Below are 27,562 nucleotides of genomic sequence, written 5' to 3'. Positions count from 1 at the left end.
AACTTTTTAAATAATAAAAATTGCAAAGAACTTCCCTAGCTTAGTTAAAAAGAAATGGGATAGGGTGAGCCAATGGTAGTTTCTGATATGCCAAGGAAGTATTTTATTTGCAAATCAAAATGGAGTCTTTTCAGGTTCCCTAGTGACAAAGGGAAATCGATCTAAGAGAGACTAAGTGTTATGCAGTGGCGTGATCTCAGCTCACTGCAATCTCCACCTCCCAGGTTCAAGCAATTCTCCTGTCTCAGCCTCCAGAGTAGCTGATATTGCTACTCAGGAGGTAGAGTAGCACACGACCACTAATCTTTGTATTTTTAGTAGAAGCACGGTTTCACCATGTTGGCCAGGTTGATATCAAACTCCTGACCTCGTGATCTGCCCACCTCGGCCTCCCAAAGTGCTGGGATTGCAGGCATGAGCCACTGTGCCCGACCCATGTCAATTTTCCCTTTCTTTTTAAATTTTGAGATGGAGTTTCACTTTTGTTGCCCAGGCTGGAGTGCAATGGCACAATCTTGGCTCACTGGAACCTCCACCTCCCAGGTTCAAGTGATTCTCTTGCCTCAGCCTCCGGAGTAGCTGAGATTACAGGCATGCGCCACCATGCCTGGCTAATTTGGTATTTTTAGTAGAGACAGGTTTCACCGTGTCAGTCAGGCTGGTCTTGAACTCCCAACCTCAGGTGATCCACCAGCCTTGGCCTCCCCAAGTGCGGTGATTACAGGCATGAGCCACAGTGCTGGCTGTTAATTTTCACCTAAATGGTGTCAAGAGGATCTGAAATAGTAAGTAAGAGGCCAGAAAAGAGAGCAGTCCCGGAGACAAACATGCAGGGCAATTCCACTGTGCACACTGAGCCCAGCCTTTCCCATTCCAAAGACACACGAGAGATCGCCCGAGACAGCACCCAAGAGAACAGATCCCATGAGGACATCCTGTTCTTCTCTCTGGATCTCAGCCTCGGGGGAGAGGCCACGTTCACTATGAACGAGGACAAGTTGTCAGGGCTGCTGCTTTGTCCACCCGTCGCTGAGGAACAGCAGGAGTGAGGCATGGACATGCTCGCATGGCAAGCCCTGTGGGCAGGTGTGGAGGGAGCCCACGGGCAGGGTCCCATGTGAGGGTGCCTCGCCCCGCTGCACAGTGTGATGCGCTGGGCTTGCAGAACTCGCTCTCTTCACAAGTGTGAGCTGGAACACAGAAGAGAAAATCCCAAGGAGACTTGGTCCTCCATTATAGCCCAGGGTTCTCTCTAGGGCCCCTCTCTAGGGCAAAGCCTGAAACTTTCAAGCCTAATGGTCCAGTATATGCCTTACAAAGGGAGTGGATTTCACTGCGGTTCAGAGCTGCTTCTATTTTCAAAGTTATGAGAGAAGAGAGGTTGATTAATGGTACAAATATACAGTTCAATAGAAGAAATAAGACCTAGTGTTGGATAGAGCAGTAGAGTGACTACAGTTTATGACAATCTATTGTATATTTCAGAATAGCTAGGAGAGAATAATTTGACGGTCTCTACCATAAAGAAAAGATAAATAAGGTGATGAATATCCCAATTATACTGATTGTTAGGTAGAAAGAGCCCATTCCCCATACCCGGGACCCACATCCAGCAGGCCGCCTCTGGAGGTTAGTCTGCCCAGCAACAGGACTAGCCCATCCCCCTTGCCACATGGCTCTTCCTTCTCCTTGTTACCTAGCCCATCCCCCTTGCCACATGGCTCTTCCTTCTTCTTTGTTTAACCTCCACCAATCACTCCATGACACCTCACCTGTACGGGCTACCTCTAGAGTTCCGCCTTCCCAGCGACAAGGCAAGCCAATCATCTCCCACTTTAGCCCGCCAAAGCTTAAACCAATCCCTGCACGCCACAATATTCCCCCTCCGCCCATGCCCAACCGCCACCAATCACTTCACAACACCTCACCTAAGCAGGCCCCCTCCCTATAAAAACCCTCTCCGGCAGCTGCTGGGTGCAGCTCAGCTCCCCTCCCGCCTGGGTTGCCCACAGATCCCAATAAACCTGGACTCGGCTTAACAACTCCTCGCTCTCATTTGCTTTGGGAAGGGTCTCTGCGGGTTGCACACTGATCTAATTTTTACAAATTATATGAATGTATTAAATTATCACATGTACCCCCCCAAAAATTTTTGAAAGAAAATCACCAATTGTTTCAATACCAAGTCTGAATAATTCACACAGCCACAATTTTTGAATTCAAGGGGATCTGGAAGAAATGAAGTCACTGGAGAAAAGTAATTGAGAATTAAGTGTGTCACATCTGAATGCTTGTGTACCCCCAAAATTCATGTGTTGAAACCCCACGGCCTAATATGATGGTGTGAGGGGATGAGGCCTCCGAGAGGTGATTAAGACTAGTGGAGTTCATGAGGATGGAGCCCTCGTGCATAAGATTAGGGTCCTCGTAAGAGTCCAAAGAGAGCTTGCTTCCCCTTCACCACCCAAAGAAGGAGCTAGAAAGTGGGCCCTCACCAGACACTGAATCTACCACAGCCACATCTCGGACTTCCCGGCTGCCACAATGTGAGAAATACATTTGTTTTTGTAAGATAGCCAGATTGTGGAATTTCGTTGTAGAAGCCCAAATGGACTAAAACAAATAGGTAAGCAGTAATATCGGGGTTCCTGGGCAGAAACAGTTTAGTGACAAAATAGTATAATATTTTAGGGATAACAGCAAAGGTCAGAAAACAGAAGCTGAGAGCAGAGAGAGAACTTATGGTACTCTTACCCAGCTATGGATGGAGGAGCAGGTGCAGGGGATGAGACGGGAGAGTGGAAACAGAGGGCCCACTGACACATTTTTCAGGCAGTGAGTATCGCTGTGCCAGAGGGGAGTACAAGGCCCAGGGGACAGAAGCCAGCCCCCAATGTCAAGGAACAGACCATGACTTGCAGTGGGTGTTGGGTAGACCTTGGTTTTCTTTCTTTTTTTTGAGACGGAGTCTCGATCTGTCACCCAGGCTGGAGCACAATGGCACGATTTCGGCTCACTGCAGCCTCTGCCTGTCGGGTTCAAGCAATTCTGCCTCAGTGTCCCTAGTCACTGGGATTACAGGCACATGCCAGCACTGATGGGTTTTCGCCATGTTGGCCAGGCTGGTCTTGAACTCCTGACCTCAGGTGATCCACCTGCCTTGGGCTCCCAAAGTGCTGGGATTACAGACATGAGCCATCGCGCCCAGCCTAAGACCTTGCTTTTCAATGAAATAGTCTGAGACTGAGTCTCAGCACTTTCACTTGCTCTGTGAGCTCAGGTACATCCTCTGCTCTCTCTGGGTCCTGGTATCTTCCTCTGCAAAAAAGGAAATCTTACATCTCACTCTGCTGATTGAATCAGGTCCACCCAAGATGCGCTCCTTGTTGATTAGCTTAAGGATTTGGGACTTGGATGGCATCAGCCAAATGTCTTCAGGGTGGCACCTACACCAGTGCTTCATTGGATACCTGGGTAAGGATGTGACTGACTTCAACTTGGACAAGCATTTGAAAGGATTCTGGGCCCCATATTCCCAACTGTGAAATAAGAGGTTGTCTTATTAGCCGGGTGCAGTGGCTCACACCTGTAATCCCAGCACTTTGGGAGGCCGAGGCAGGTGGATCACCTGAGGTCAGGAGTTCGAGACCAGTCTGACCAATATGGTGAAACCCCATCTCAATAAAAGAAATTAAAAATAAATAAAAAATAAAAAATAAAAAAAGAGGTTGTCTTATTTTGTACAAATTAACGCCCATGATTTCTGAATTTTTTCTACCTCACTGAGTTTCCAGTGAAACCGGAAGTGCTGAAAAATCCCCGCCTTGGTGTAACTGTAGAGCTAACAGCATTCTGTGAAATGCTTTTTCTGCATCAAGATGAACACACTCTTCCCCCACCCATTCTATTAAATGTGGTGTGGTTGATTTTCATATGTGGAACAAATTGTGGACTTCTGGGATAAATGCCACTTGTTCATGATGTGTCATCATTTTAATATGCTGCTATATTTATATTAATTTGGCTAGAAATTGCCCATCCATAGGTGCCAGGGCCTTCAAATTCCACTAGTGTCCTTGCTTTTGTCTCCACTTGTGATTTTGAGTTTCCCCAAACGCTCGCCTCAGGACAGTCTGTGGCTCTGTCTGTTGTCACCCAGCACTGTTGCACTGCAGCTCTGTTGGGATGGTGGCAGGGCAGGTGCATTTTATGATCTTCCAGTTACCTCTGTCAGTGGGCCTGTGTCCAGGCGCTGGGACCTACTCAAGTGTTTCTCCAGTGGTATCAGTTTGCCTCCTTGCCCTGTCCTCCCCCCACCAGTTACAGCATTCCAGTCTACTAAAATCCTCGAAGTCTTGACCCATGCTGACAAAGTTTCCTATCCCTGAGGTGAGACAGGAAGGTTAGAGAGAGTGGGGGAATGTCCTTCCTCCAGCTAGCATAAGACTCCGGCAAACTCTTTTCCCTAGAGTGTAGGCTTTTAGGGAGAACACTCTGGGTGTATTGCACAATGATTCCCCTTCTTCTGCCACAGCCCTTAGTGGGTGTTTCTCAGATCATCGCCTTGTGAATCTGTTGGGATTCCTGGAGCTAGTGGCAATGGCGGTATGCTGGACCCATTATGACTATGGCCCCCAGAAGTTTCTCATTCTCAGTAGTCCATATTCAGCCTCCAGCAATTCGGCAAAATTACCTGTTAGTTTTCCTACCAGTTTATGGCTCCAGTATGCTCTAAGTAAATAGATCTCAGCTGTGTCTCTGGATACGCCCGTCTCTCCAGATTTCACTTTCGTGACTTCTCAGAAAGATAGAAGTCACTGATTTTCAGCTTGACCAGCTTTTTCTTGTAAGGATTGGGGTGATGACTTCCAGGCTGTTTACATGTTGTAGTTGAAACGGGGAATTCCAACAAGTTTCTGAGTGCTAGAGAATTAAAGAGAGAATTAAAGATTATGGAATGACAACAAAATCACAAAAATATTTTAACTGTTCAGTTTAAACACTTTAAATGCTGAGGAAGGGAACAATTTCATGATGACTTCAGTGTCAATAGAACGGCTATCAGATGCTGTCTGTGTAGCATCATGCAGAAATGCAGAATATGGGCAGGACACCTTCCATGGAGTACTCCAGGCTTTGCTTTAATCTTGAATAAAAATTGTTTGCACTTCTACACATCTACATAAATTTGGATTATATCAACCAAAGGAATACAATCTGACTTATTAACTCAATTGTTTCTGCAAAAAAATTCATAGTTTCCCAGGTCTCATCTAGAAGGGATAAGATAGCTTTATAAGCACAATTTTTCAAAAGCAAAACACTGCACAGGCCAAAAAAAAAAAAAAAATCTAAAATGCCTTTTTACAATATAATCCCAGATGCAAAAATTCACTGTGATTGTTTGCATATGGGGTTATATTGTAAAAAGAGCCATTTTACATCTTAATAATCTTTAATAGTAAACAGAAAGATTACTTTTTTTTTTTTTTTTTGAGACGGAGTTTCGCTCTTGTTACCCAGGCTGGAGTGCAATGGCGCGATCTCGGCTCACCGCAACCTCCGCCTCCTGGGTTCAGGCAATTCTCCTACCTCAGCCTCCTGAGTAGCTGGGATTACAGGCACGCGCCACCATGCCCAGCTAATTTTTTTTGTATTTTTAGTAGAGACGGGGTTTCACCATGTTGACCGGGATGGTCTCGATCTCTTGACCTCGTGATCCACCCGCCTCGGCCTCCCAAAGTGCTGGGATTACAGGCTTGAGCCACCGCGCCCGGTCCTTTTTTTTTTTTTTTTTTTTTTTGAGACGGAGTTTCGCTCTTGTTACCCAGGCTGGAGTGCAATGGCGCGATCTCGGCTCACCACAACCTCCGCCTTCTGGGTTCAGGCAATTCTCCTGCCTCAGCCTCCTGAGTAGCTGGGATTACAGGCACGCGCCACCATGCCCAGCTAATTTTTTTTTGTATTTTTAGTAGAGATGGGGTTTCACCATGTTGACCAGGATGGTCTCGATCTCTTGACCTCGTGATCCACCCGCCTCGGCCTCCCAAAGTGCTGGGATTACAGGCTTGAGCCACCGCGCCCGGCTAAGATTACATTTTTATTACTGCAGATTTTATTCTGACACTTGAAAATTCATCTGCAATCTTAGAGCCAGGAAATAATTTTTGGTGTGTTCAATTGGTCATTTGAGCTGAAAAGATTGATGATGCTGATATACAGTGTGGAAGGTCGTTATAATTTCTGCTATGGTTGGTTTATTTTCATCTGAATTTCCTTTAATTGGAAAATTTGTTACTTATCCCTTTTTTAAGTACTAGTTGAGGAAATCATATATCTCTTAGGCTTTGCTGTTAGTATATCCTGGCTTATATCTAACTTTCCAATATGCTGTGTACTGAATGAACAATTGTGTACTGCAGAGAGAGCTTCAAAACATCTTTTTTCTAATTTGATACCAAATGTTTTGAAAATTAATCATGAAATGTATACTTGCATTTGGGATTCACATATACATAAATGAAAATAAACTATAGGGCAGATCTCATATTAAGTATCCTTAACACAATATATAAAATAAAAAATAGATTACAGTGATCACGATAATTGAAAATACTGATTTTGATCATCTCACAAGAGTGAAGCATAATTGCCAATAAATTGAAGCTGAACTATTGAAATGGGTGCAAACTTACAAACTAACAATAAATTGAACTTGATATGTGACACAAAAAAGTCAAACTTTATGCATGCCTGCAAGGGAGAACTGTGTTTGCAGGTACAGTACCCCTGAAGAAAGCCAGAGCTGACCTTATCCAAAATTTTGAGAAGCTCAGTGTCTGGGATTGGTGGATTTTCAGAAGCAGGGGTGTTTATGGATTGACAGATTTTCAAGTGTGTTAGTGTGGTCACTGGAATAAGATGGTTGTCAACTGACTAACTTCTAGAAGCATGGTCACTGGAGGGAGGGACTTGCTGGGGTCTAGGAGCAGCACTAAGTGGCTTTCAGAAGCTGGAGGCTGTCACGGAGTTGACTTCAGAAGCATGGCTACTGGCAGTGAGGCTGTCACTGATTTTTCAGACCATGTGTACTCAATCCAAAAATCTAATTATTGGGGATTATCTATTTACAACTTGGGAATTTGGCCAAAAGAGCAGTCTTTTCCTTTCTTTAATATGGAAAACAAGTACTTTTATTCTCACTTCCTTGTCTTAGTCAAACATGTAGGAGAGAGCATAAGAGATTGTTCAGATCTTCATTTGTGGAGGTACAATTTCCAGCTTGTATTGCCACGGAAGCGATTTAAGTGCCAATTACTGAAGCAGAACAGTAGCTCTAAGTGCTGATGTTTCGTTAATGGCAGGCAGAAACCCTGAACACATTTAAGGCGTCCTAACAAAGTGAATACAGGATTCCGGATAAAAATCATTAAATATAGGACTTTTGGCAATCCTGAGTCAGCTTTCTTCTCAATCACCACTCTCGCCTATTTGCCTGTGAACGCCATGCCTTATTTATTCTAACACATAATTATCTGCCTCCTGTTCTCCATCAAGGCTGTCCCTGCTTGAGTTGGGACCTTCATTTACCTATTACTTGAATTTCAACAGCCCAGATTTCTCGGCATCAGGCATCATCAGGCCTCAGCGTTCTTCACTCCCTCTGCACTTACCTTCATTGCAATTTCCCTTGGTTACCATCTTTGACTCCACCAATTTTACCGTAAAATCCAAACTTCTTAGCTTGGCAGATAAGGCCTTTTGTGATTTGGCTTCTGCCTTCTACTCAAGCTTTAACATTTGTCCTTCTGCTCACTAGCTCTACAATTAAGCTTCCCAAATGTGCCCTATTGTCCACCTGCGACTTGGCACATTCAGTTTCCTCTTAATTGGGATGTTTCTCTCTCCCTCAGATTTCCTATTATTCTCCCCAAATATGCCTCAGGCATCACTGCCCCTGGAAAGCTTTCTTTGATGCCTCCAGACTCTCTTGATGAGTCATTTTTCATCCTGTGCATATCTTTACAATATTCTCATATTGCAACATATTGTCGTAACTTATTTGCCTATTAAAACAAGAACCACATTATAATCTGCTTGCCCATTTGCTAGTCCAACTCTATCCCCTTACCCCCAATTCATGGCTTCATGAAGAAAAGCACGTGTCTTAAAACTTTTATAGGACCTGCTCCAAAGTTAAGAAATATTTACTGCTATGAGGAAAAACTTGGAACTGCAACATACACCGCTCCCCGCCACCAGCCCCCAACCCCGCCAAACTGGGAAGGAGCCAAGAGACCAAAGAATGACTCAGACAAATCCAGCTTGATGAGTAGATGAGTTTGTTAGGACTTCCATATAGTGCACTTCTGGATGGCAGCAGGACAGCTCTGGAAATCTGCAACACCTCGTACCTCTAACCTGCGTTTAAGCTAATTTTCTGGCTCTTTGGCTAATGTGTGTGATTGGACTGTTTTCTTGGTGTGTTCTCAGATAGTCTGGGATGTTTGGGTTCTCAGGGACACTTGCTCCTTGGCTGGGAACCATGGCCTTTGCTTACTGCCCAGCCTTCAGGGATCAAGCAGTAGATATAAACCCTTAAGTAACCTGGTAAGGGACCTGTCACACAATGAGTTTATGAAACAATTCACATCTTATGTGGGCTGCTATAACAAAATACCACATCATACTAGGAACTAACAAAACATTTCTTACAGTTCTGGAGGCTGGGAAATCCATTTAAGGTGCTAGCAGGTTTGCCGACTGGTTATGGCCATCTTGATTCAAAGAAGCTTATCTTATCGCTGTGCCCTCACATGGCTGAAGGGCAGAACAAGCTCCCTTGGAGCCTGATAAGGGCACTAATCCCATTAATTAGGGCTCTGCCGTTACAATCTAATCACCTTCCCAAACATCCCACTTCAAATTACCATCACCTTGGAGGTTAGCATTTGGACATAGGAATTTGCGGGAGACATAAACATTCAGACTCCAGCCATGTCCTTTTCAAGAGTTTGCCACAAGTGTTTGATTTCTTCAAGTTCTTGTGATGTGTTGCTATAAATTTAAAAAAATACATATTTAGTAGCTTTAAACCTGAAATAATTGCCTATTTTTCCTTTTAATAAGTTCAGGGCATATAACTGGTACACCTTCCTAATAAATGACTTCAGAGAAATAAACCAAAGCCAAGTTAAGACATAGTTGAGTAGAAAATTCCCAATTCACAACTACTTGAATAAGAGACCAGATTTTTTAAAAATGAAATCCACACACAAGTTTGACATCAGGGTAGGAAAAGGACAAACCCCAGAGACTGAGAGGTAGTTCATAATTCATTTTTGTCTTTTATTTTGGTCCTTTAAAAAGGTACAATTTGATCAATTCATTTGTATGCTATTAAAATGTTATAAAAATATTACCAGTTTGGTCTTCTAATGAGAACTCTAAAGCACGCCTCCCACCCACTTAGATGTTTCTGATGATCATGTGATGACACGTAGCATATACGTCTGTAGGAAGACGGAAAAAGCAAACTCATTTCAAAAATGGCCAAAGTCAGTGTCTCCAATTGTAAACTCTTTATCTCAGGTTATTTTTTAAAGTGTCTGACAGGCACAAACACTTTCCTCATAGCTATTACATAGTCAAGGTTTATCCATGGAATTAAGTACCTAATGAGGACTATAGGTTTTTTTCATATCCATTACATTTATTACATCACTCTCAAGGATGTATTCTCTGATGAGCTTTGGTTTAAGGCTTTCACATACAAATCTACTCTCTAGGGGTCCTCTTCTATATGAATTTTGTAATGATTAGTAAGAGATGACCTATGGTTGAAAAGTTTCCCACATGTATTACATTCATAGGGTTTCTCTCCAGTATGAATTCTCTGATGTGCAATACGTGATGAGCTTTGTCTAAAAGTTTTCCCACATGTATTACATTTAAAGGGTTTTTCTCCTGTATGAATCCTTCGATGCTGAATAAGAGCTGAACTTTGGCCAAAAGACATGCCACATTCCTCACATCGATATGGTTTCTCTCCGGTATGAATTCTCTGGTGATTACTAAGGGATGAGTTACACCTGAATGTTTTCCCACACTCATTACATTTATAGGGTCTTTCTCCAGTATGCATTCGCTGATGTTGAATGAGCGCTGAACTCTGTCTGAAGGCTTTTCCACATACTTTACATTTACATGGTTTCTCTCCAGTATGAATTCGCTCATGAATAATAAGCGTTGAGTGGGAACTTAAGGCTTTACCACATTCGTTACAATTATAAAACTTCTCTCCAGTATGAATTATTCGGTGTCTATTAAGTCGTGAAATAGAAGTGAAGCCTTTCCCACATTCATTGCATCTATAGGGCTTTTCTCCAGTGTGAATTCTTTCATGTTGAATAAGAGATGCACTCTGACTGAAGGCTCTCCCACATTCACTACATTTAAAAGGTTTCTCTCCGGTGTGAATTCTCTGATGATAACGAAGGGATGAGCTAGACTTGAAGGTGTTGCCACATTCATTACATAAGTAGGACTTCTTTCTAGAATGAATTCTTTGACATCCAGAAAGAGATGTGTTGCAATTAGATGCCTTCCTACCTGGATTATATTTATAAGGGTTTTCTTCAGCATGAATTTTTTGATGTATAAAAAGTCCTGACCTTCGGCTGAAGGATTTACCACATTCTTTACATCTATAGGATTTCTCTACAGTATGTGTTCTTAGATGTTTATAAAGGGATGTACTGAGAGTAAAGGCTTTCCCACATTCTTTACATATGTAGGGTTTCTCTCCAGTATGCGTTATTTGATGTTGAATAAGAGCTGAACTTTGGCTAAAGGCTTTTGAACATTCTTTACATTTAAATAATTTCTCTCCACTATGGTTTTTCTCATGTTTACGAAGGGATGAGGTGTTAATGAAGGTTTTTTCACACATACTACATTTATAGCGTTTATCTGCTGTAATTTTTGGTTGATTAAGTAAATCTGAATTCTGTTTGAAGCTGTTTCCTTGTATTTCACATCTTGGTGGTGTTTCTTCTCTGGGAAGTATCTGTGGCCTAATAAGCACTGACTTTGGGCTGAAGTTTTGGCTCAATTCACTATTTTTATGGCTTCTTTCTCTAGTGGGGATTTTTTTGTGGGTGGTTGAAACTACCTGAAAACTTTCCTTTTTGTCCTTTTTCTCTAATCTGCTTTCATATATGTAAGGCTTTTCCAATTTTAAATTCCAAGGTCCATTCCTGTTGGATCTTTTCAGTATCAGTCCCTGAAATGAACAGTCTTGTGTTTGTGTTGACTTTGTGGTTTTATGAATGCTCTTCAATCCTGGAGGGAAACAAAGAAGATGTTTCATGTGATATCATAGCATCTGACTACCGAGATTAAATGTGTACTTAAATTGACAGCAATTTAAGTACTAGGGTGAGGAAAGAATAAAGCAAACCCATCTAAAGGGGGTGAGAAAATAAAAGTGACCAGAAGAATTGGCTTATGAAGAACAGAGAAAAGGGTTATAAGGGGAGCATGAGTTGAGAAAGGAAGGCTGGTGTCAAGATGCGAAACCCATGATGGAATCCTAATTTTTTTTTTTTTTTTTTTTTTTTTTTGAGACAGCCTCACTCTGTTGTCCAGGCTGGAGTGCAGTAACGCAATCCTGGCTCACTGCAACCTCTGTCTCCCAGGTTTAAGAGACTCTCGTGCCTCAGCCTCCTGAGTAACTGGGATTACAGGCACCCACCATCATGCCTGGCTAATTTTTGTATTTTTAGTAGAGATGGGGTTTCATCATGTTGGACAGGCTGGTCTTGAACTCTGGGCCTCAAGCAATTCACCTGCCTTGGCTTCCCAAAGTGCTGGGATTACAGGGGTGAGCCACCACGCCCAGCCTTTGTGTAATTATTCTTAATCTGGAAAGTCCCTTCACCCATGTTAAATTCCTTTATATCGTTCAGATTCAGTTCAAAAACGGACTCTTTCAATCCTTTGACCCTGAGCAGCCACAGTTCATTCTCCTTATGATAGCACTTACCAGAGTATTAAACATATGTATTAATTTTGTAGTATATACACATGTATACTGTAGTTATATATCTTTCTATGTATGTATATATCTCACTTTCCTTTTCTAACATCAGCAGCATGCCCTATTTTCCTACAGATCCTCTTGACAGCACTCCAATTATATATATAAGTTGTATGTTTTGTTAATATGCCCTAATTACTTATACATTCCTAAACTTAAACAATGTCAAATATTCTTATGTATTTCATATATATATACAAATATGCATATATACACATACACATTTCAGAGATTGGACAGGTTCCAGGGCCAGTTCAAATAGGAGGAACCTGTTATTGAATTAATCAACAAGAGGTACCACAAGGTAGGCCTAGAGCCAAGAATTGCAAGCCAGGAAGGCAGACTATTAATGCATCAAGCAAGAGAGGCTACATGGGAGGGCTGAAAAAGAGTCAAAGATCAACAAATAAGACAGGTATGAATATATAAGATAAAGCAAGGTTAACGTGGAAAAGTAAAGAACTGAAGAAATACTATAATTGGGTAAGAACACAATTCAGTAAATGCTAAATTCTGTCAGGGGAATGGTTACGCATAGTCCTGGCATTTTCTCCTGGGGTAGAGGTAACTGTTTAAAAGGACCATTTGTATCTCACTGTATTTGTGATTCCTATTTGACAGTCACTTTCACACCTCTGTGCAACTTACTTCTGCTTAATAAACATAATACATTCTGCTTTCCCCTTTTCTTATTAATGTTCACTTACTAGTTCCCTTCATGGATAACTCTTCTTCCATTCTTTCTTTAAATAATGGTATTCCCTAGGGTTTGGTTTCTTTTTTTTCCACTCCACATATCCTCCTTGACTAATTTTACATGCCCCGTATCTTTATACTATTTACTGTAAGGGAAAGCAGAGTTTCTTAACTTTATGCTTAACACCTTCCTGGTTCCTTTTCCATTGCTAAATTAAGTGATCAAATTGTAATACATATTTGGGCCAAATATATGGAGGGGGCAGTGGCAAAATGAAGTGCTTTTCCCTGTGTATATCAGCCATTGTTTCTAGGTTTAATACATGTGCTGGGAAGAAGGAAGCAAGATTCTGCAACTTGGATTATAGCTTGTAAGGCAACGATACAAACCTGTCTTAGGCCTAGTGTAAAGAAAGGCCCCTCACCTTTGCTAGAGCCCTGAGCATGGGGATCAGGTAATTAAGTGGTATTTTGTTTGCCACGAATTACTACTTCTACTGTAATCTCCTAACTAGTTTTGTCCTCTACCAATTCAGTCTCCACGCTGCAGCCAGAATAATCTTTTTTTTTTAGATAGAGTCTCGCTCTGCTGCCCAGGCTGGAGTGCGGCATGATATTCACTCACTGCAACCTCCACCTCCCAGGTTCAAGCAATTCTCCTGTTTTAGCTTCCTGAGTTGCTGGGATAATATGCATGTGCCACCATGCCAGGTTAATTTTTGTATTTTTAGTACAGACAAAGTTTCACCATGTTGGTCAGGCTGGTCTTGAACTCCTGACCTCGTAATACACTCACCTTGGCCTTCTAAAGTGCTGAGATTACAGGGGTAAGACACCATGCCCGACCAATCTTTCTAAGATCAGTATTTTACTATGTTGCAAACTTCCTTAAAGTGCTCCAACAGATTTTCAATGATTCACATCTGAAGACCAGAGTCCTTTTAACATGGTGAATACAGTACTATCTAATCTGACCTTTGTCCACCTGTCCTCACCCCCCTCTCCTGGCTTCTTGCTAGGTATGCTGAACTACATGCAGCTTCAGGAGCACTCCACGATTTTTCCTTGTTTATCTTTACATATGCTGGAGACATCCCTTCCATTCACAAATATTAAGTGCTTACCAAGGGCCAGGTAGTGTTCTGAGGAATGCAGATAATGTATTGAATAAGACAGGTTTCCAGCCTTCAAGGAGCTTATACCTTGGAGTGTGCACATGGGTGTGCATGTGTGTGTGCTAGGGAAGGAAGGGGGATGAAGGGACAAATAACAAGTACATGCAGAAAAGTCATATGGATATCTGAACAAAGTGCTCAAGAGCTCCCTGGGCAAACGAACCAGCAAACACAAAAGCATGGTTGACTAAGGAATAGCAGAGAGACTGGATGGCGTAAAGTAAGAGGAGGGAAAACGGTGAAATGATAAAATATGAGTCAGGCAGGGCCGGGCACCGTGGCTCATGCCTGTAATCCCAGCACTTTGGGAGGCCAAGGCAGGTGGATCACCTGAGGTCAGGAGTTCAAGACCAGTCTGGCCAACATGGTGAAACCCCGTCTCTATTAAATATACAAAAATCAGCTGGGTGTGGTGGTGGGCTCCTGTAATCCCAGCTACTCATGAGGCTTAGGTAAAGAATTGCTTGAACCCAGGAGGCGGAGGTGGCAGTAAGCCAAGATCACAACACTGCACTCCAGCCTGGGCAAAAGAGGGAGACTGCGTCTCAAAAAAAAAAAAAGAAAAGAGAAAAGAAAAAGGTGGGGACAAATGCTCTAGGGCCCAGGTTGTGGTAAGTACTATGGAATTTGCTATAAGCCTTAAAAGAAGCTACTAGGGAATTATGTGTTCATTTCTGAGTTGGCTGCTGTGTAGACCGACTATCCTGGGGCAGCAGTGGAAGCAGGGAGGGGAGAGGCTACTGAAGAAGCTACCGCAGCTCCTCAGGTGAGAAAGCGCTGGAGGTACAGGTGACTACACCAGGCTGTATTGTGAAGGAAGAGCTCTCGGGACCAAGAATAATAAGACTCAGGACTCCCAGGATGCTGAGAGGGAAACAGGAAAGTTAGTGATCATGCCTAGGTTTCCAGTCAGAAGTCTGAGTGCTGGCAGCAGTCACCAAGAAGAGGAAGACCAGGAAAGGGGCGAGTCTGAGGGAGCATTCTGTTTCCGGTGTGTTTGTGATGGCTGAGATGCCCTAATAGAATTGCAGGAAGATATTGAAATACTAGGTTGTATTTATCATTCTGGAGATCTGGGGAAGGTCAGAGCTACAGACAGGCATTTGGGAGTCAGCAGCATGTGGGTTTTATTTAAAGCTGAAGAACTGAAAGGAATCACTTGGACGCTGGAATATTTGGAGGTTAAAAATAATACCAGGAGAGTACAGTATTCCTGAAGCCAAAGGAAGCAAGTACTTCAGGGAGGAGTGAATGATAATTGTGACAAATAATTTGAGGACTAAAAATTTATTCCTGATTGTGGCGAGATGGAGGTTGTTTGGGGTTTACAGTGCTTGCAGTGGAATCATAAGGAAGAGGGCCCAAGTGCAGGGCACAGAGGAAACAATGGGAGGCGAGAAAATAGAAACATTAAGAGTAGAAACCCTTGAAACAGCTTTTAAAGGACAGTAAGAAAATGAGACATGGGGCCGGGCGTGGTGGCTCAAGCCTGTAATCCCAGCACTTTGGGAGGCCGAGGCGGGTGGATCATGAGGTCAAGAGATCGAGACCATCCTGGTCAACATGGTGAAACCCCGTCTCTACTAACAATACAAAAAAACATTAGCTGGGCATGGTGGCACATGCCTGTAATCCCAGCTACTCAGGAGGCTGAGGCAGGAGAATTGCCTGAACCCAGGAGGCGGAGGTTGCCGTGAGCCGAGATTGCGCCATTGCACTCCAGCCTGGGTAACAAGAGCGCGAAACTCCGTCTCAAAAAAAAAAAAAAAAAAAAAAGAAAAAGAAAAAGAAAATGAGACATGGGGAGCTTTTATTTTTTAACAGATATAATTACCTATCAAAAGTTCATTATCAAAACTCATTCCAACTCTAAAGAGCCAGTATTTTAGTCCTGAAATCATATTTTTCACTGAAGCAGATGTGAGTTTTGCATTGTGGACATCCTAACTCTTCCTTATGATCTGTTTAAAAATTTTTAGAGGCCTACAAATAAGTTTCCTGAGGTACAGTTCAACCTTTGCTTCCTCCCAGGATCAACCCCAAGCCCCAGCTACCTAATGAACAAGGTTAATATCTAGGTCAGAAGCTGAGAAGCCAGAATTATCTTCCTGATAGCCACTGCCTTGACCAGTTCCTGCTATTAGATCTAGACTCTCGACTCTCCTACCTGGACTCCTACTGTACCTGGAGATTGTTTCTTCAACCTCCTCTCTCTAGATGATTTTATTCGCTCCCATACCTCCTATATGTATGACTATCCTGAAAAATACTTTACAGATTTCTTTCCAACTGCCTGCTAGAATTTCTACTTAACTATCTTTGTTTTTAAATTCAGCCTGTCCAAATGTGAACCCAGAGCATTCCTTTTCAAATCTTTTTTTATTTGTTTTCCAGTTCAAAATGACATCATCATCTTTTCAGTTACTTTGCCATAAATTCTTAGCTTTATCCCAGAATTTTCTCTTCCCCAGGCAATCATCAAAATCTTTGTTTTTTGTGTTTTTTTTTTTTTTTGAGAGACAGGGTCTTGCTCTGTTGCCTAGGCTGGAGTGCAGTGGTGCCATGATAGCTCACTGCACTCAAGCAATTCTCTCACCTCAGCCTTCTGAGCAGCAGGAACTATAGGTGCACACTGCCAAGCTTGGCTAATATTTTTATTTTTTGTAGAGACAGGGTCTTGTTTTGTTGCCCAGGCTGCAAATTCTCTTAAATCTCATCACTAAAATGTCTCTAACAAGCCAGCATGAATGTCTAAGTTGGGGATCTCCTTACTGTCGAGTGACCTGCTCCTGATCCTTAAGCCATTCCTTTGACCTGTTTCTCACCTTTCCAGTATTATTTCCCACTGGATTTATCCTTCTTAATACACAGAATTGTTCTTATTTCAAAAAGCATTGGTTACTCCTTATTTACTAATTTGCCAAATATTTAAAAACACCTACTATGTATTAGGCTCTATCCTAGGCATCAGTAATTCCCAGTTCACTATGGATCCAATAATTAAAAGGAACAGCTGATTTCTTCAGGGAGTTTAAGGTTTGACATTAGAAATAAAGATATCAATAGGTAATCACAATACAATGTGACTATTTTTACAATAGAAACATAAGCTAGAAATGGATGTGAATATGAGCATATCCAACTATCCTTAGATAGTGAGGGTGCAGACAGAAAAGTGGTACAGCAGGTGACTGCTGGAATGTTTTGTAAGAACTGACATATAAGATGGGATGTGAATGGATCGCCGCCATAGGCTAGATGAAGAGGTAGCACGAGGGCTGAAGGCAGCACCCAAATCTGAATGCAAGCCAGTTTTCCAGACTTACTTGCTGAAGTATCCATCCCTACCTTACCCTATAACTAGTCAGAATAATTAAAGCTCCACCTATCCAAATGTCACTTGCATTTGCAGTCTCATAAGGTTTCCTAGAGTCAGAGAACTCAGGGAGCAATCTGCTGGGAAGTCTATACAAACCACGATGGGGGTAGTTTTGCATATCTGTGAACATCCTCCATAATGTTTGTGTTGATGGTAAAGAGAAAAGTTGTACTAGAAATTTTGTTGTGGTAACTCTTATTTTCAAAGCTTTTAACATAGAAATTTTCAGCATATGAAAAGTAGTGTGAATTGTACAATGAATCTCCAAGCCAGCTTCAATAACCACTTAACACTGTTCTATTTATAACTTATTATGGGCTGAATTCCATCACTCAAAAAAGATATGAGGAACTCCTAACTTCCAGGACCTCAGAATGTGACCTTATTTTAAAATATGGTCTTTGATTTGCAAAGACCATATTTTAAATCAAATTAAGATGAAGTCATTGGGGTGAGCACTAATCCAATGTGATTGCTGTCCTTGTAAAATGGGGAAATTTGGACACAGGCATCCAGAGGGAAAGATGATGTGAAGACACAGGGAGAACACAGTGTGAAGACAGAGGCACAGACGGGACTGCTGCAGCTGCAGGCCATGGAGCATCTCCAGGCTGGCCATCACTACCAGCGAGGAAGAGGCAAGGAAGAACTCTAGCCAGTCTCAGAGGGAGGAGGGCCTTGCGAAGACCCTGATTTTGACCTGCAGCACTGGGAGACGACAGATCTCTACTGTTTTAAGCCACGAAACTTGTGGTACTTCAGTATGGAGCCCTAGCAAACTAATACAAACCCTTACATCTCTTCCACTAGATTATGCTAAAGCAAATCCCAGACAGCAATGATTTCATCTGCAAACACATCAAAACTGCTCTTATCACATCCATCAAAATTAACACTATTGCTCACAATTACTTTTGCCCTTAGGATATATAGCTCTAATAAGTCAAATTGCTACAATGTAAAGGCAATTCAAGTAACACTTTCTGTGGCTAAGCCACCAACCTGGAACACAATTAGGGTTCTTTGTTTCATTTTGCTTTCAATATGAAGGGGGCACTTTCTCATTTTTGTTTAATTTTGTTTTATAATTTTATAAAACATTTTTATAGTTCTGAAGTCAAAATTATGAGACCTCAAAAAGTTCGAGATTCTATCTCGGTTCCATTCTTTTTCTTCCTTCACCTTGTAGATAACCACTTTTATTAATCTCCTTTTTGATTTTATTTTTCTAAAAAATGTACCATCATGTGCCACTTAATGACTGGGATATGTTCTGAGATATGCGTTATTAGTAATGCTGCCCCGTGCAGTCATCACAGAGTGCACTTACACAAACCGAGACGGTACAGGCTCCCACACACCTAGGCTATATGCTATAGCCTACTGCTCGTTGGCTACACCCCATACAGCATTAGTAAACTGAAAACTAGGCGACTGTAACACAACTGTAAGTATTTGTGCATCCAAACATATTTAAACATAGAAAAGGGACAGGAAAAATACAGCATTGCCATCTAAGGGAACAACATCATATATGTGGGCCATCACTGACTGAAACATGTGGTCCATGACAGTATAAGCAAATACACACACGTTTTTCTTCGTATGCCCTACCCACCTTTCTTAGATAACAGTGCTATACTTACTGTTCTGTTCTGTACTTGCTCTCACATTCTGGAGATCAGCCCACAGTGGAATTTCCACAGGTCTTCCTCATTCCACCCTACAGCTGCGTGGATGTACCACGGTTTATTATCCTGAAGTACCTGAGGGTTAGTTCTAGGCCCCCAGTTCTTCTCACTCTGCATCTTTCCACAGGAAACTTCAATTGTAGACTCAGCCTCTAAGAAAGACATCTCCTGTACTCAACTCCCCCTTACAGACAGCCTACTCAAAAGAGCACCTTAGATGCCTCAAAGTCAACACACCTAAAATCAAACCTACGACTTTTCTTTCCGACCTGGTCAACCCCTTGTCTCTGTAAATGGCACCAGTTCTGAATCAAAACCTTAAGAGTTAACCTTAACACTTCTTTATTCCTCAGCCTCCTCATCTAACCCATTACCAAGACCTGTTTATTCTGCCATCTAAACCTGCCTCATATCCCTCTACTTTGCCCCGTCTACTGCTACTGTCCCATCACAAGCCTTGCCTCCAATGCCACCTGCCTCTCCTGACTTTCCTTATAGTATACTTTACCTGTCTTCCCTATGGGTTCGTTTCTCTGCCTGGCTTCCTGAAATGCTGGGGTTCCTCAAGATTTGGTCTCATGCTCTTTCTACTCTTACTGTAATATGAACACTCTCCCTAGGCTAAGTCACTCTGCCCCATTATTTTAGTTACCTTATAATTAATCAGGGTCTCCCAAATTTACATTTCATGCTCAGTCTATACTTTGAGGTACAGTACTCCAAAATCACTACTACTTGTCATCACCACTGGGATAACTAGGTCAACCAAAAACAACTCAATTTAATTCCTCTGAAACCAAATTTACATCATCTCCAAATCTGATCTCCTTCTAGTGTTCCTACCTCATTGAAAGAAATCACCATTACAGAACAAACCAGAAATCGAACAAGCAACCCTGACAGCAATCCCTTCTCCCTTCAGTTTGTTTTTATTTTCTTTCTTTCCTTCTTTTTTTTTTAAGATGGTGACTTGCTCTGTCACCAGGCTGGAGTGCAGTGGTGCAATCTCAGCTCACTGCAACCTCTGCCTACTGGGTTCAAGCCATTCTCCTGCCTCAGCCTCTTGAGTAGCTGACATTACAAGCACGCACCACTGCGCCCAGCTAATCTGTGTATTTTTAGTAGAGACAGGATTTCACCATGTTGGCCAGGATGGTCTCAATCTCTTGACCTCGTGATCCACCCGCCTCTACCTTCCGAAGTGCTGAGATTACGGGTGTGCACCACCGCGATCAGCCTTTGTTTTTATTTTCTTTATTACCCCATCTCCTTTATCTTCCATGTCTAACAGAAGTCCTGCTGGCTTTATCTCCCAGATATCTCTGGGACTGGTTCACTTCTTTCTGTCCCTAACACCGCTAACCTAGTTCAAGTTATTCATGCATTCATTGTATAACTGGAAGCCTACTCTGGCCAGGGACTGTTTTAGGTTTTCAGAAATGTGAGTGAATGAAAGAGGCAACACCTTCTACTGTAGCTAAGGATGCAGAGGAAGATACAGATCATGAAGAAATAGGTACTATTACACAGTGCTAAGCACAGGGAGGGGAAATAAAGCATGAGGAGGAGACAGTGTGGGGACTGGAGGGCCGTGTGTCAGATGAGCTATGCCTGTGTGGGTAGAAGCCTGTGCAGCACAAGGAAGTGAGCCACATGGGCACAAGACTGCCACAAAGAACAGTCCCAGACAGAAAAAAGCAGTGGCAGAGGCCCGGAGTGGAGGCCTGCTTGAACCTCCCTGACAAACTGCAGGGCTGCCAAGGGTAATTAGAGGCCTCGAATAAAAGGCAGGGTAGAAGTAGTTGAGGGTGAAGAGGTAGCCAGGGTCAGACCATGTAGTGTATTTCTCCCACAGAAGTGTTAAAAAGACAGACAAGTGTGGTTCCCATATCAAAAAATCTCAACTTTCTTCAGAGAGGAGAAAGCTTTCCCTAGCACAGGGGCTGTGGAGACCAAGGCTGCCTGCCCTGCAGCTCCTCACTGGGCCCATGGCACAGCGGGCTATCACTGAGTCGTCTGGACCGGACAAGCCCTGGCACTGCAGCCATCAGCCTTTCCACATGGGCTGCAGGCTGGTGCCAGCAGAACACAGCCTGGGCCTGCCCTGGGCTACTTATGGCTCCTCAGAGCCTGTGCTTGGCTCTCAAGCACCAACCAAACCTTGTGACAGACAGAGCCCGTGGCTCTCTCGGGTGCCTGTTCTGCCTTCTCCTCACTGGCTTTGCTTCTCCAGACCTTCACGAACACCATTTCTTAGGCGGAACAATTCTCTATATTCTCGGATCCTGGGACCTTCCTCAAGGAAACCTTTGCTGACGCCACCTGCCTGCTCTGTGCTCTCACAGCACCGAGTGTCTTTCCCACGTGGTCCTCACTGGAACATGTCCTTCTATGCCTTGTGTGCAAAGAGTGTGTTCACCCTGTTCCCTCACTAGATCGTGTGCTCTACAAGTGCAAGACCTGTCTCCCTTTCTGCCCAATTCTATACCACCAGCGCTCAGCAGATTGCTCATGACTCACCAAAGGATAGCAAAGCCGTGGGTGAGGGTTCATCCTTGATCACCCAGAGCCAGAGCCCCCCCAGTTCAGCAGCTCTCAGTCCCCAACTGCCACGATGGCCCCTCCCTGTTTCTCTCCTCTGATTACTTCTTGGACTCTGTCACCAATTCCTCCTACTTAAGTGCCTCACAAATGCTGGTTTCCTGGAATGTGGGCCTCTGCTCAGCCCCCTACCCAGCCAGCTCTAGGCTTCCAATGCCCCTGTCATGCTGATGGCTCCCTGACTTCCCTTGAGTTTCGGCACTGTCACTTACCTGTCCTGTCACTTATACACCTGTCCGCCAGCAATCTCCACCTACTTCACTTGCATCTCAAGTGAAATTCATCCCACACCCAACTCCTCCTGTACCTTGATCATGCAGGTGCCTCCTCGTCCCTCACAAACCATGGCAAGTGTCTTTGTCTGGTACCTTCCACGTCCTGCCTCCCTCCATGACTGCAATCGCTCTGCAAGGCTTCCTGCCTCTTGTTTTGCTTCACTTTTCTTTTTTTTTTTTTTTGGAGATGGAGTCTCGCACTGCCACCCAGGCTGGAGTGATGTGGCACAATCGTGGCTCACCAGAACCCACCTCCCAGGTTCAAGTGATTCTCCTGCCTCAGCCTCCTGAGTAGCTGGGATTGCAGACGCCCATCACCACGCCTGGCTAATTTTTGTATTCTTAGTAAATACGGGGTTTCACCATGTTGGCCAGATTGGTCACAAACTTCTGACCTCATGTGATCCACCCACCTCAGCTTCCCAAAGTGCTGGGATTACAGGTATGAGCCACCGCGCCTGGAGTTTTGCCTCACTTTCAGTCATGATGCTTCCAAAGTGACCATTCTTATAAATTCAAATCACATTAAGAATGTCATGAATATATTCTCTTTGTGAAAAATTAAAACGTTACATATAAATAACATTCGTTTTCATGGGACCCATCCTCGATCCTATTCCAAGTGTAACTAATGTCACCAGCTAAGTGCGTCCTCCTTAACATTCTCTCTGGGCTTACGTGCACCTTAGACGTGCACATAATTTTCATTAAACATAAATGGTGACTTCGTAACAATGCTCTGTAACTTGCAGGGAGCTCTGTGCGTGTCCCTGGGCTCTCGTTTACAGGGTGGTGATGCTTGCCAGAGGAATGACACACTGCTGTTCTTACACTGACGGAGGCTCAACTGTTTCTAATTCAGACCGATTTTTCTAAGATACCAAGGACCCTATGATTCCCTGCCCGACTCCTTCAGTGATTTCCAGGGCTCCGTGGGACCGTTTCCACCTCTCAGAACCGTGCCAAAGCACTCAGCTCGTGGCCCTTTCCTAGCTTTCTAGGCTCTTTCCTTCCTTACCTCCTCCTTTTCCCAAATACACACCCTGAGCTCGGCCAGAGTGAATTATTCGAAATTCCTCAAATACACTATGTTTGCTTAACGAATACATGAAAATACAGCCCTCTCCTGATAGAACAAGAAAGAGCAAGAAGAGATTCTGGGAGATTTGTGGTGAAGTGATTACGCGGGAATAATCACATCTAAGAGCCTGGGCTTCCCCTTCCCCACCACTTCTGAAGGTCTGAGAATCCTCAAGGGAGTTTCCCAACCAACACTCCAGGCTGCACCTCCTCTCATTAACCAGAGAGTTGCCCACCACGATTCCCAGGCACCTTGGGCCACCCACTTACCTGGACAGGGGCCACCAGAACCGTCTTTCTCCACCTTCCAGGGATCTTCTCCTTGCTGCAACAGGGAGATCACTTTTGGTTTGGTAAACGGGAGCCCTGCACGCAGACAAAAAAGCAAAACAAAACAAATCAGGCTTTTTGTTTTGACAGTTATCCCAAATTTAAACACAAAACTCATAGGATGGTACAAAGAGCTTCCGTGTAGTGCTTAAGTTGTGCCCCCAGGAGGGGAGGGGGGAGGGTAAGGAAAAGCCAAGTGACTTGTAGGACAGGAATTTGGTATGATTAATTAAATGGTAACACAATACAATATACATGCCATATTTGTAATCAATAGGGTGCCATTAGCTTTGTACAGAAGAGGGAATGTTAGATATAGAAACTGATTCAAATTTGTAAGTAGGTTATCTATGAAAAGGATTATGTACAGGTAGTTTGTTTAAAAGGAGAAAACGTTATCTGACTTCCTTTTAAGGACGGCAACGTTCAGCAAACTATGGGCCATGGGCCAAATCCAGACCACTGCCTGTTTATGTATGGCCTTGTACAAAGAATGGTAGACAAAAAGAGAAATATGTTACAGAGACCATTTTGCAGCCCACGAAGCCTAAAATTTTTACTACCTGGCTTTTTATAGTCAAAGTTTGCTGATCCCTGGAAAAAACTAGTGGGAAAGGCAAGTGGTTGGCCCAGAATCTGAATGAAGCCCTCCTTGAGAGATGAGCAAACTACAGAACAATCATTGGGAAATGATGCCTGAAACGTCAAGAAACTCTGAATGTGCAATTACATAAAGGGAGGGGGATGATTATCAATACCACCTGTTCCATTCCCAGACACAGGGGCAATTCCATGCCTGTAAGGAGGAGTATGTTTTTAACATTTAGTTATAAAGATCTGATTTGTACAATCCTCAAACTCAGCTCAAGTTTTTCAGCGACCAACAGCTTTTATTCAGGGAAGGGCGTGCGGAGATAGCCCAACTTCTGAATTCTGTTTCTACAGGGGAAATTTCCTTACCCAGTGAGACCAAGTTCCTATAGTTCTCCAGCATCACGTCCCGGTACAAGTTTCTCTGAGAAGGAGCCAGCTTCTTCCACTCATCCCGGGTAAAGAGCACAGCCACATCCTCGAACGTCAGTGACACCTGTAAGGACAAGCCGTTCCAGCTCACCCAGGTCCAGCCTCAGAGTGGGGAAGACAGGCCACCCAAGAAACGCTTCTGATACTATTCAAGCTTCTGAAGGTTCCAGGTCATTCATTTAGTGAACGACTGGCCAGTAACAAAGACATACTGAGCAGCACACAGTGAGAGCCAGGCCTTGTCCAGCCACTATAAGAGATAGGTAGAGGGGTTACGGCTATCAGTGGAAGTGTTAATTAGAATATTCTTTCTGATACATATTAGAAGCCTTAAGTATCAATTACTCTATTTGTACTGTAATGAACAGTGCAATAAAGTACACAAACATATTCACGTTTGTAAGAGCAAAAAAAAACCAGGAACAATCTAAATACTTAATGATGGAGGTTAGGTTAAATAAGGAACTCTCTGTGTGCTGACTCAAGCTTAAGGAGAGTAATGATGAAAAGTAAAATAGCTGTAATTTATTGAAGGCTTTCTATGGGCCAAGTACTGTTCTAAGAGCTTTACGTTAATTTGCAGTGTATAACCTTTAATATTTACAACAATTCTACGAAGCAGGTATTATTATTGTTGCCACTTTACACAAAAGAAAAAGTCACAGACAGGGTAAGAAATTTGTCCAGGTCACAGAGTCATTGACCAGCTTTGTGACTTGTGACTTGTACACATTTTTTTTTTTCTTTGAGACAGAGTTTGGCCCTTGTTGTCCAGGCTGGAGTGCAATGGCATGATCTCGGCCCACTATACCTTCGCCTCCTGGGTTCAAGCGATTCTCTTGCCTCAGCCTCTCAAATAGCTGGAATTACAGACACCCGCCAACATGCCCGGCTAATTCTTATATTTTCAGTAGAGATGGAGTTTCACCATGTTGGCCAGGCTGGTCTCCTGACCTCAGGTGATCTGTCTGCCTCAGCCTCTCAAAGTGCTGGGACTACAGGCGTGAGCCACTGCAGCCGATCGACTTGTACAAATTTTTTATCCTCTCTGTGTGTTTTTTCCTGTGTAATTCAAATCTGGGCAGATGTCTGATTGAGCCTCCATTCTTAACTACTCTGTAAAACTGCCTTTTAATGTCTGCCCCTTAGGGTTAAGAAATAAAGATAGACAGTGATGATGGTTGCACAACAATGTGCAAGTACTTAAAATGCCACTGAATTATACACTTAAAAAATTAAAACAGTAGGCTGGGCGCGGTGGCTGTAATCCCAGCCCTTTGGGAGGCCCAGGCGGGTGGATCACGAGGTCAAGAGATCAAGACCATTCTTGACAACATGGTGAAACCCCGTCTCTACTAAAAATACGAAAAATTAGCTGAACGTGGTGGTATGTGCCTGCAGTCCCAGCTACTCAGGAGGTTGAGGCAGGAGAATTGCTTGAACCCGGGAGGCGAAGGTTGCAGTGAGCCGAGATCGCACCACTGCACTCCAGCCTGGCGCCTGGCAATGGAGACTCCGTCTCGAAAAAAGAAAAAAAAAAAAAAAAATTAAAACGGTAAATTTTATGTTATATATATTTTGCCACAATTTATAAAAAGGTTAAAATGATAAAATACGTACATACATACACACACAAATAAATGCGTATAAAAAATGATTCGGGCTGTGTACAGTGGCGCACACCTGTAATCCGGCATTTTGGGAGGCTGAGGCGGGTGAATTACCTGAGGTCAGGAGTTCGAGATCAGCCTGGCTAACGTGGTGAAACCCCATCTTTACTAAAAACACACAAAAAAGATGGCTGTGGTGGTGGTTACCTGTAATCTCAACTAGTTGGGAGACTGAGGCACGAGAATTGCTTGAACCCGGGAGGCAGACGTTGTAGTGAGTCGAGATTGTGCCACTGCCTCCTGGGTGAAAGAGTGAGACTCAAAAAAAAAAAAAAAAAAAAAAAAAAGAACCACCAAGACATATAGATGGGGAGGGTGGTTGGTTCTCCTCCCAGAATCTACCACTCCCGGGGGCGGACCAGCTCCTCCAAGGGAAAAGGGCTTGGGCGCCACCCTGGCTGAAGACGGTTCGGAGTGAGGAACTTCAATTAGTGGGAAAATCCATCCACTGGGATGCGAGAGGGCCATGAGCTCACCTGGGGCCTCGCTGCCCGCTGCCCAGCAGCCATGTCCTCTTCCTGGGCTCTCCCCTGAGGGCGGTGCAGTCTCCAGAAGGCGGATCTGAGAAGAGAAAGGAAGCCAGGAGGAAGCCCCTTCTGCTTGCCAGCCCTGGAACCCTCAGCTCCGAAATCCCACCCCGCGTCCGCAGAGGGAGGCGCCCGGAGCCCGCGGAGGAGCAGCGCCGGGCGCCCGTCCAGGCCCGGGTCTCGTGGGCTCTGGGCCTCCGGACCGGACGCTGGACCCGCGGCGGCGGCAGCAGCCCGCTGCGCCCCCCAGGACCAGGGCCCGCCCCGAGCCGCGGAGGCCCTCGGCGCCAGGTGGCACCGCCAGCACCCACTGCGCCGCTCAGGAGACCGGGGCAGCGCCAGGGCACCTGCCCCGTGTGGGCACCTGCCCCGTGTGGGCACCTGCCCCGTGCGCGCCCCTGCGCGGCGGGCCCGGGACGACCTCCTCCCCCGCAAGCCTTTTCCCACCCGGTTCTCTGCCTCCCGCCACGGAACCATCTGACTGCACAGAAAACGGCTCTGAAGAGGAACGCGTCAGCGGGCCCGAGCAGGGAGGGGCGGCACCGCCGCAGACAGACACGGAAACCGGGGACCCAGCTGCGTCCGCCCCGCGCTCGGGGTCCCGGCGCCCCGAGTCCGCGAGGCCCGCACGGCGCGCACAGGGCGGCCCCCGGAGTGGATGCCCGTCCCCGCGTCCACCGCGGGCGGCTGCCAGCCCGACGCGGGGGCACCGGCAGTGGCGCGGGGCGAGAGTCCAGAGCCCGAGGCGGGGGCCGGTGACAGACGCGGGGGTGCCCGCCCGCGCCCACAAAGGCCCTCGGAGCCCCGGCGACCGCAGGCCGTCCCCGAGCCCGGCGCCGCCTCCTCCCGGCCCGCTCGCTTCTGTCGCTCACCTCCCCGGACTCGGGCGTTCCCGGGCCTCGCCTCCCGGCTGCGCTCCGCAGGCGGGAGGCTCAGGAACCAACCGGCCGGGCTCCAACCTTGCGACCCGGCTCCGCCCCGGCGGCGTCAGGGCGACCTCAGGCCCAGCGGCACG

The 27,562-nt window shown here is 44.7% G+C and overlaps 2 protein-coding genes across 5 annotated transcripts in view; both read right to left on the bottom strand.

The window, feature by feature from the left end:
- Positions 1 to 4,769, bottom strand: part of LOC141582509 (putative uncharacterized protein MSANTD5) — a 14,100-nt gene extending 9,331 nt beyond the window's left edge. Inside the window, exon 1 of the mRNA XM_074390715.1 lies at positions 4,694 to 4,769. The gene's annotated coding sequence lies outside the window, so the exon portion shown is untranslated. The remainder of the gene's footprint in view (positions 1 to 4,693) is intronic.
- Positions 4,698 to 27,562, bottom strand: ZNF354A (zinc finger protein 354A). Of its 4 annotated transcripts, none has more exons than XM_039460734.2 (5): positions 27,420 to 27,562; positions 26,497 to 26,581; positions 24,288 to 24,414; positions 23,268 to 23,363; positions 9,261 to 11,343 (listed from the first exon to the last, which is right to left on the bottom strand). In XM_039460734.2, exons 2-5 carry the CDS (start codon positions 26,527 to 26,529, stop codon positions 9,785 to 9,787), a joined length of 1,815 nt encoding a protein of 604 aa, XP_039316668.1. In that variant the 5' UTR covers positions 26,530 to 26,581; positions 27,420 to 27,562; the 3' UTR covers positions 9,261 to 9,784. The 4 variants fall into 4 exon arrangements, with proteins under 4 accessions (XP_074246810.1, XP_039316668.1, XP_074246809.1 ...); XM_074390708.1 differs by lacking the exon at positions 27,420 to 27,562 and adding an exon at positions 26,168 to 26,257 and having other exon boundaries at positions 26,497 to 26,529; XM_074390709.1 differs by lacking the exons at positions 9,261 to 11,343; positions 27,420 to 27,562 and adding an exon at positions 4,698 to 4,923 and having other exon boundaries at positions 26,497 to 27,410.

This window comes from Saimiri boliviensis, chromosome 20 (genome assembly GCF_048565385.1).
Source record: "Saimiri boliviensis isolate mSaiBol1 chromosome 20, mSaiBol1.pri, whole genome shotgun sequence".
NCBI classification, from domain to species: domain Eukaryota; kingdom Metazoa; phylum Chordata; class Mammalia; order Primates; family Cebidae; genus Saimiri; species Saimiri boliviensis.
This window is presented reverse-complemented; position numbering and strand designations above follow the sequence as displayed.

Coding starts and splice junctions, on each gene's coding strand:
- ZNF354A (XM_039460733.2), bottom strand. CDS start 27,024: ATGGTTCCGTGGCGGGAGGCAGAGAACCGGGTGGGAAAAGGCTTGCGG. Junction 23,364..24,287: donor TAGGAACTTGGTCTCACTGG/GTAAGGAAATTT, acceptor GTCTGCGTGCAG/GGCTCCCGTTTACCAAACCA. Junction 11,344..23,267: donor TTCTGGTGGCCCCTGTCCAG/GTAAGTGGGTGG, acceptor GTTTCCCTCCAG/GATTGAAGAGCATTCATAAA.